The sequence below is a fragment of the Bos grunniens genome, chromosome 8 (genome assembly GCF_055505025.1).
Source record: "Bos grunniens cultivar Pamir isolate PY7600 chromosome 8, Bosgru_T2T1.0, whole genome shotgun sequence".
Lineage (NCBI taxonomy): Eukaryota > Metazoa > Chordata > Mammalia > Artiodactyla > Bovidae > Bos > Bos grunniens.
The window spans coordinates 47,835,468-47,845,758 of record NC_141172.1 but is presented as its reverse complement, the minus strand read 5'-3'; the positions used below and the strand labels follow the sequence as shown (position 1 = coordinate 47,845,758).

The window sequence follows — 10,291 nt, the reverse complement described above, 5'->3', positions numbered from 1 at the left end:
AAGCCCCCAGAACACAGCAGGGGTCTCTAAATATTAGTTGTACTCTTCCACCACGGCCATCACCACCCATCAGTCTCATTTTTCACTGCCTGAGGTACTTTCAGCTCAGCCTGCCCTTCTGTAATTGATACAGGCAAGCCTCTAGCTGCATTTTCTTCACAAATATTTAGAGTGCCTACTATGTGCCAGGCACTGACCTAGGTGCTTAGGTTGAGGAAAAAGCAAATAAACAAAGACAGAGACAGAGAGAGAGAAAAAACAAACCCCTGCTTAGTGGCTTATACTCCAATGGGGAATTTCAGGCTGCTTTTCAAATATGGGCTGTTCTTACCCATGTAGAGGGTGAGCCCATGAAGCCCTTGGCTCACATCTCTCCCTGTAAGCCCACTTTTGAAATTCAATTTACTCTGAATGAATTTGTATTAAGATTTCATCCTTCCCATTATCTGTGAGGAAAGAAAACTGAATTTCTTTTCAACTTCTTTCAAGGGAAACAGAGGGGATGAAGTTTGGTTAAGAAGAATGAAAACTTTTCCCAAATTAATAAAGAGCAAACAAAGAACTAAGCAAATTTTATCTCAAGAAATAAATGGTGACTTCAGTTCAATTCAGTTCAGTCGCTCAGTCATGTCCAACTCTTTGTGACGCCATGAACCACAGCACGCCAGGCATCCCTGTCCATCACCAACTCCCGGAGTCCACCCAAACCCATGTCCATTGAGTCAGTGATGCTATCCAACCATCTCATCCTCTGTCGTCCCCTTCTCCTCCTGTCCACAATCTTTCCCAGCATCAGGGTCTTTTCCAATGAGTCAGCTCTTCACATGAGATGGCCAAAGTAATGGAGTTTCAGCTTCAACATCAGTTCTTCCAATGAACAACCAGGACTGATCTCCTTTAGGATGGACTGGTTGGATCTCCTTTAGGATGGACTGGTTGTATCTCCTTGCAGTCCAAGGGACTCTCAAGAGTCTTCTCCAACACCACAGTTCAAAAGCAAATGGTGACTTACTCCTCATGATTTACTTGATACATATTAATAAAGGTGCATGTTTTCCTGGGAATGAAACAGCCATTCAGAGTAGTGTCTGCTGTAGTACTATAAGAAAGAGAAATACAGCATTATAACACATCCTGCAAACTCAAATAACCCATCACTAAGCTGCTTCCTGCACTGCATGGACTATTTTTATTAATGCTATTTTTTACTGTAATAATGATATGACATCTTTGTAAATCTCTATTCATTCATAAATTGATATATTTTTTCTGAGCTCCGTGCTTAGTCGCTCAATTGTGTCTGACTCTTTGTGACCCTTTGGACTGTAGCCCACCAGGCTCCTCTGTCCATGGTATTTCCCAGGCAGGATTACTGGAGTGGGTTGCCATTTCCTTCCCCAGGGGATCTTCCCAACCTAGGGACTGAACTTGTGTCTCCTGTGTCTCCAGCGTTGCAGGTGGATACTTTACCACTGAGCCATTATTTTTTACTGTAATAATGATATGACATCTCTATAAATCTCCATTCATTCCTTAATTGATGTATCTTCTACCTATTGTCAAATTACTAATTTATTCTTTATTTTGTATTTGTTAGACATATTGAGCATTTAATACACTGAGGGCATTGCTATGAGCTAAAATTTCCAGAAAATCATCACAGTATTTCTATGACAGAGTTGGTCATAAGTAGACATGCAATTACAACCAGAAACTTTTAAGGAAATTATAAAGAATTTTCTTTGTATACAGCATGTTTTTGTCTTTTACTAATAGATTAAAAAAAATACATCAGTTAGTACTTGATAGAAGTATCTAGGAACTGGAATGGAATTGGAACTAGGAATATCTGAATTCTAGATATTTTTCTAAGTGAGATGTTGGGCAAATCTCATATCTACTCTATGATTTCATTTCCTAGCTGTGAAATGATACTAGTTGTACCTGGAGGATCTAAGTTGCACCTGGAGGATCTAAGTTGCTTCTAGAACAAGTATTTTATTTTTCTAGTCCTATACTCAGACTTCTTTATGCATACTGTACACCTTTTCCCTTTATACTTCTGTGATTATGCATGGCTTAGATTGTCATGTTATGTTTCCATATGGTACTCCCTAACTTCCAAAATGGCCCTCACTCTCAGTGACATTTCAATGTGATAAGTTTGAGAACGGTCACTGGACACAATTGTCTTAGCCACATCTGGGTTCTCTCTTCTGATTACCCAACCTGTAGAGAAGGTATATCTCATCTATAGTTATTAATGGACTAAGCTGAGGAGCCAGTTTCATACTTCCCAGGAAGACTGCAGTCGTCCAACTTCACCAGAGTATGAGTGGAGAAGTATGTCTAATCCAGGTGAAAACTATGACTAAGCCTCCTTAGTTTAGATCTCAGCCAAACTGTGCAAACTAGTTCTGTTAATTTAGAAAGTTAATATTTGAAAGTCTCTTTGACCTTTCATCTTGTAGTTGGTATTGAACTTTGGCAAATAATATGGATATTACTCATTGGGTGTCCTCAAAACCCAACAAAGGATAAGACCAAAAAAAGGGATGGACCTATTTGTTGGAAGGATTACCTGTTCCTATGTAGCCACTTGCCTTTCTCAGTACATTCCTGTCACTCCCTCTGTGGATTCAGCTGCTCAAATTCTAATCCATATAAAAAAGCACATGTTCCTACTCTTTGGAAACCTAGCATGTAAAATTTGATTTCACTAACATGAAAATATGAATGATTATATATTCTAAAGGAGGACTTAATATATTAATGCATTCATTGTAGAGTTTCTCTTTCTGTATATATGTTTCCAAAATTTCCCATATAAAAGTGCCTTTCTATACAACTTTTAAAAGAGTGTATATCCAATAAATACTTATTAAGGTACTGTTTAACCTTCATGTGTGTGTACATATGGTACAAGTAATAGCAAAAATTTCATCCCCTTTACCTAAGATTGTTTTGCTTCAATCTATTTCATTTTAACTTATTTTCTGCTTTTTGATCTCTGGTCCTTTTAGTTGGAAAATTGTAAATATCCAAGTATAGAATGGATTAGTCCCAAATGATATATATAAAATGCCTTTTATTAATATGTTTGTGCTAAAATTCTTGGGTCATATCACACTACTCTCATTGGCCAATGCATCTGATCTTTTTGGTTTATATATTACTTCATTTTTTCACTTTTAATAATATAATGAATACCTATTTTCTAAAATATGTTTCTCCTTATTAGTGAGGTCCTCAGATGTGTTTTCAGAATCCCAAAGTATATGATCACTTTCATTTCACCCCAAATGCCTCCGGTAAATTTGTTGTCTGTTCCTTATTCCTTAGTAAAGCTTGTAGATTGTATTCTTTTATGTAGTACCCAAAGTCACCCTACAGAAGCCTTTGAGACAGAAGAGCTGCATCTTTAAATGTAGGACCTTTTTGAGGGGCTTCCCTGATGGCTCAGATGGTAAAGAATATGCCTGTAATGCAGGAGACTTGGATTTGATCCCTTAGTCAGGAAGATCTCCTGGAGAAGGAAATGGCAACCCACACCCGTATTCTTGCCTGAAGAATTCCATGAACAGAGGAGCCTGGTGGGCTATAGTCCATAGGGTCGCAAAGAGTCAGACATGGCTCAGTAGCTAACACTTCACTTTTTTATTAACTTAAGTTAAAGATGAAATCTGCTTCAACCAGAAAGGGGATCTGAAGGAAAGAGATCACTGTGAATAGGTAGCATCACGTGAAATATGGAGAGCAAACTGGAGAGGCAAAATTCAGGGGACTGAGCGGCTAACTGTCTGGGTTTGACTGCTCAGCTAGTGGTCTTCCCCTTTGAGGTCCCTGGGCTGAGGCCACTGCATTCTGCTGTGCCAATTACCACACGCGGTGAGAGACATTCCCATACTTTCACTATTTAAAGATGGGAAGAGAAAAAACACTGAGAGTTTAATTTTTTTTATCTTAACTATATGGAATGGAAACAGTTTGAACTACTAGAACTTGAGTTGTTTACATACATATTTAATAAAGCCTATCTACTTAGCCTATACTGGCATGCCTTTGGGAGCTGGAGAGTCTGGCATAAAGTTTAGTAAATTTTCAAATACCTATAAATGTATACTCTGTTCAGTCTATTTGTGGCAACACTAGATTCCTCCATCTATTGTCTAGCAAAATTCTTAGCTATTGAAAATGAAGCCATATCACATTAACAGGTGGCTAAGGCTGCTCATGGGGGTAAGTTAAGTGAGCCTGTATAATACTTAATAGCCAAATATAAATTATGGTTAGATTATCCATTGCTCCAAATTTCAATATTCTTCCCTCCCCTTAATTAGTAAATATATGATGAAAGTTAATGGCATCATAATTTAGTTATGGGAAACATTCACATAATTTCCCTTGCTCTAGTTTAAATTTCATTAAAGAGTTTCAAAATAAAATAAAATATTAAAATAATATTAACATAATATAGATTTTGAAGAACTTCCTTCATTCATTCTAATGCTTTAGATTCCACACTCCTCCCACACCGCTTTGGGACCAGTTGTTGTCCCAAAGGAGAAGCATATCCTTACCAATGAGGAATAGTAAAAGGGAGAAAGGAGGTATGCCTGAATATTTCATTTATAAAAGCTTCTGTGTAGGGTAAAATTTTCCTGTCTTCAAACCTCGGTGATTTCATCCCAGTGTTTCCATCTGAGGGGGAAAAAAAAGATTTTTAAAATTTTAATTTAAAATGAAAATATACTCATAAAAATTATATTTTTCATCTGAAAGCATGTTACTGCTCATTAACAATTATTAGTAGTTGCCAATTATTAATAATTGTTAATGAGCAGTCATATGTAGATTATTTTCCTTGGATTCTTAGTATTCAAATACAAAGTAAATTGAAGATCTGATTTTGCTATAATTATTATTTACAAATACAATTGTATTTGTAATTTGTATTTATAAATGTAATTATAAGTTGTATTTGCAAATACAATTATACATTAAGGTTTATTTCAAAATATAGGCTTAATATCTTGCCCATTAAAATAGCCACTATCAATAAAACAGAAAACAGCATATGTTGGTGAGAATATAGAAAAAATGGAACTCTAATGTATTGATGGTAGAAATGTAAAATGATGAAATCGCTATGGAAAACAATATGAAGAGCTCTCAAAATACTTAAAAAAGAATTACGATGTGACTGATCAACCTCACTTCTCAAAATACACTCAACACAGTTGAAAATATGGACTTAAAAAGATCTGTAAAACTATGTTCATGGTAGCATTATTCACAATAGTCAAGAGATGGAAACAATCCACACATCGATTGATAGACAAATGGATAAATAAAGTGTGGTATATACATGCAATAGAACATTTTGCAGCCTTAAAAAGAAGGAGATGGTGCCACTTGCTATGATACGGATGAACCTCAAGGACATTATGCTAAATGAAACAACTTAGTCACAAAAGGAAAATACTGTGTGATTCTTCATATGAGGTACTGTCATCAAAATCATAAAAACAGATTAGAAAAGTAGTTGCCTAGGGTTGGCAGGAGAGGGGAGGGTAAATTGGGGTTTAATGGGCATAGAATTTTAGTTTTAAAAGATGAAAAAGTTCTACAAATCTGTTGCACAACAATGTGAATGTACATGACGCTACTGAATTGTACACATAACAATATTTAGGATAGTAAATTTCATCTAAGGGGCTTGCAACCACAGTAAAAGATAAAATTAAAACTTTTAATGTACAGATATTACTATAAGGCCAATTAAAACATTGGAAATAGCTCACTACAAAATAAACCATTGTTATAATGGCTATGATCTAGATATACTAATAATGTCTTAAATCATAAATAGCTATTGAATGCTTATTCTGCTCTATGCTCATTTCACTGAGGACAGAACTGTGCCTCGAGGACCTTATGGACCTTGCTTAAGGTGACTCAGCTCAGAAGAGACAGGTGGGATGTAAACTAGGACTTACCTGGCTTCAAGGCCATAAGTTTGTATAAGTGCATAATGGAAGGTTGAGTACATTCAATTTTTTGAAATACTAACTTTTAGTGTAGTTATTTTATTTTAAAAATTCATTCTTTAAACACGGTGTCTTCACTTTTGATATCATCTATACATTGGTAAGATGCTTTTCATTTATTATGAAAATTAAAGCTAAAAGGTCTATATAAAACTTCATCTTTTCTCAAGGATGACTTCACATCAAAGAATGCGATCAGTTTTCTTGAAAACCTACAGTCAGAAATATCACATTAAACAGTTTTTCTAGACTGTTCTAATTGTAAATTCAATTCAGTGATGACCTAACGTTTCAGATTGCAAAGACTTAGCCTGCAGTGTACAAGACCAGGGTTCGATTCCTGGGTTGGGAAGATCCCCTGGAGAAAAGAAATGGCTATCTCCTCCAGTATTCTCGCCTGGAAAATTCCATGGACAGAGGGGCTTGGCAGGCTACAGTTCATGGGGTCGCAAAAAGTTGGACATGACTGAGTGACTAACACTATTGCCAACATTAAAAATGTTATTTGCATTTTCTACTAAATCTTACAAAATCTAGTAGCAAAAATGAATGGTTAAATTAATATAACATTTAAGGTTTTCATGATGATGATGACAACAATAACAGTGATAATTCCAAATAGTGATCACTTGATTGCCCTGTCATTGGAAATGGGGGCTGTAATTAGTCTCACTCTAGAGATGAGAAACATGCAGCACAGAGATGGTTAAATATTTTACCAGGACCACACAAGAGACAAAGTGAGTCTCTAATTCAAATTTGTGGTTTCACTGCACTGGGACTTCAGAATTTGTTTGTTCTCTAAACAACCTTGCATCACAACATGTGCAAGAAATATGCCCAAATTTAGCATCAGAGCAAAGAGAACTCCTTCCCAAACATCTTTTCTCAAGACCTGGTTTTATATCTTTTGAACAGGGCAATCTCTTGCAGTGAGCCAGTAGATTTCAACAGTTCTTATGCCATAAAATTTCTAACATGACTTCATAGTGCAAGGAATTATCCTGAAAATAAATTGCCCAAATGGATTTGCCAACAATGGTGTCTATAGTATCGTACAGCATGGTACGAGAACATGGAATTCTATTCAGAATATATTGTCTCTATTTGCTATTAAAAGAAAACAAAACAAGTCATGAATGCTGCATAAAAGACACTGATTTTGCACACTGTAGAGCCATGAACATTATATCCAAGACCTAGGACTATTTGGATAAATATCAGGATTCAGATTTTGATCATCATGAACTTTTTTTTTTTGTATCAAGGCTTAAGCAACCTATTATTTATTTTGGCATGAGGAAAAATAATAGAAACAAACAAATGCCTCTGTTTGCAAAGGAAATTCAGGAACACAAATATGTAGATCCTAGGAAAAAAGTGAATTAAATTGCCAATAACTACAGCATAAAGAAGAAAGGAGAATACAAATCTGAAGAATATTCCACCTAAAATGAAACTGTTAAAACATCTTTAGAATTTTGCTGTTGTTTCTGGTATACTAAGGGAATTTGCTTTCTACAGTCTAGTATCTTACAAGAACTATAAGAAATTTGATAGTGTCAGCACAAATAATAAACAATCTATAATAGGGATAGAAGAGAGCTTTTTTAAAAAAAGATTTTTTGATGTGGACCATATTAAAGCCTTTACTGAATCTGTTACAATATTATATCACAAGGCATGTGGGATCTTAGTTCTTCAACCAGACAACCGGACTACCAGGGAAGTCCCTAGAACAGAGTTTCATTTGAGCTAAACTGAGGACTGTAGCCCAGGAGACAGATTCAAGAAGCACTTGAATTGTGTTTCCCCAGAATTAAAATGGGGAAAGTTTGTATAGGAAAAAACTGCAAAGTTACATAAGGTGTCTGTCAAGAATTATGGCTGGAGTTGGCAAGAAGTAAGTGTGGTTGTTAAGCAAGGATTGCCTAAGGTCCGAAATAGTTGCTTAGTTACAAGGAGAAACCTTCAAACCATAAGTTTGTAGCTGGCAGCTACTAGCAGATATTGTTTTGAAAATGGCTGGTGTTGTCCTTGAGTTTGATATATCACAGAAAATTCAAGTTCTCAGTGATGCAGAAAGGTGTCTGAAACTATGTCCACAATGACCGTCCAGCTCCATTACAGATTCCTGAACCACAGTTTTATATTTTGTCAGAACAAAGAACAAGCATCAAACATGAGAGGGGTACATCCTTCAAGGTTTCAGTGAGTCAGCATGACATGGTGTCTGAGAAGGAAATTTCATCTTCGAAGGAGTGCTAGAATTGGTATCATAGGAAGAGGATGATATATTATCCCTATCTTCAAAGTGAATAAGTCTTTTCAGTCATGTTTAAATCTTTGCAACTCTATGGACTGTATGTAGCCCACCAGGCTCCTTTGTCATGGGATTCCCCAGGCAAAAATACTTGAATGGGTCGCTATGCCTCCTCCCAAGGGATCTTCCCAACCCAGGGATGGAACCTGCGTCTCTTAGGTCTCCTGCATTCAAAGGTGGATTGTTTACTGTTGAGTCACCTGGGAAGCCCTGTCCAAATTTGAGCACAAAGCTGAAGCCAAATCATGTGCCCACCATGATAACTTCCCCAGACCTCAATACCTGAAAATTGCTTTCATCAATAGATAAAAATGGTTTAAGAAGAAGAAGAAAAAAAAAAACTGAAGTGTTAAGAATGATAGTGGTGTGATAGTGATATAAATTATCTTCCTGAAAAGGATATTGACAATCTGTATGAAAAACTCAAGAATCCTTTTATTATGTGACCCAGAAATTCTGTTCATAACATAAGAGTACTATGAAAAAGGAGACAAAATTGATACACAAAGATGGTCATCTTAGCATTGGCAAGATATTCAATATCTGCATTACTGAGACACTGACTTGTAAAATGTGGGGAGGGTACAGACCATGGCATACTATGCAGTTGTTAGAAGCAGCGAATTAGAAATACACCTAACAACCATGATTGGATCTTAAAAATATAGGGTTTCATGAAAAAGGTTAGAAAGGAGATGCAAATAACAATGTAATTTACATATATTAAAGTTCATGATAAATATAAGAAGATACACTAGTACATGAAAATATCAAGCCCATTTTATAAGAATACATAAGACAAAAAAACAGTACTTAAACAGATTAAGAATAAATGTCAATGGGTTGGGAAAGGGACTGGGAGTGGGATGTAGTTAATGTAAGAGTAGTAAATGGCCAATATCAAAAGAGGGAAATACTTTATAGCAGAAAACAGAAAATTGTGATTAACTGTCATTCACCTTAAATACTGATAAATAGTCATACATACCAGCTCCAATGAGGTCACTCACAGTGCTTATAATTTCATCATCATTTAAGATGGTTATTTTGGCGACAGCATATTTGTTGTGGCATGCACTAATCAGAGCATCAGTGATATCTTGGATATGGTCCTGAGGACACAAACCTTAACATGATTATTCATCGCTTCTTACATTTTACAGCACATACGACTCTCATGCAGGAAGAGCCATATTACCATGTAACTTGAAATGAACCCAATTAACTTAGGAATGTAAAGAATATAAGTAGATCATTTTAAATCTTGCAACTAATTTTGCTTGTCAGTGGTAATGATCAATCATAAAAGAGTGTAGTGAAGAAAACCAAGTTACCAAACTCAATTTTCTTCTTAAAAGTTTTTTTTTTCAATCAATAAAGAGTATGCCTATGTCTAGAAGCACACTTAGAAAAATTAGAGGTTAACTTATAGAGAAAATGCTAAGCAATAAATATAAAGGTTTTCAAACCTATTGTAAGAATTTTACTATAATCACCAGGCAGAAGGAGGTGGTATTGGGATAGGTTAGGGAGTAGGAAAAAAATTTTATGAATTTCACAAACTGTTTTATTTACAGTATCTGATCTAGAATTCCAGGCTGGTACCTTGATACAGATTGTTTTCTGCCCATTCCTTTTAATCAGATGGGACTTAAGTCCACACTCTCTTCATTTGTTCAATTATCTACTTTTTCATGTTTCCCCCCAATGCTTTACTCTCAGGAAATAGTTCCCTAACAACTAGGATTTTTTCTAGTGTTTACATAATTCGAGAGAGAAATTTTCTTTTTTGTGGACCATCAAATTGGGCCAAAACATTTCAATGGCCTCACAAAAAGGTTTGCTTCTGTCATCTGGAAAACATTTCTACATGTGTTATGATCTCAAAGTTCATTTCTCCATCGGAAAGAAACTCAAG

General features: G+C 35.7%; 1 protein-coding gene across 7 annotated transcripts in view; it reads right to left on the bottom strand.

Moving 5' to 3' along the window:
- Positions 1 to 555: 555 nt before the first annotated feature.
- Positions 556 to 10,291, bottom strand: part of LOC147367033 (cytochrome P450 1A4-like) — a 44,063-nt gene continuing 34,327 nt past the window's right edge. For all 7 annotated transcript variants that reach the window (XR_015169733.1, XR_015169734.1, XR_015169735.1 and 4 more), the window contains 3 exons: positions 9,362 to 9,485; positions 4,581 to 4,701; positions 556 to 1,099 (listed from right to left, as the gene is read on the bottom strand). Coding sequence is in view for 4 of the 7 variants with exons in the window: in XM_086415532.1 (XP_086271658.1) it covers positions 1,009 to 1,099; positions 4,581 to 4,701; positions 9,362 to 9,485 (336 nt within the window). In the remaining 3 variants the exon portion in view is untranslated. The remainder of the gene's footprint in view (positions 1,100 to 4,580; positions 4,702 to 9,361; positions 9,486 to 10,291) is intronic.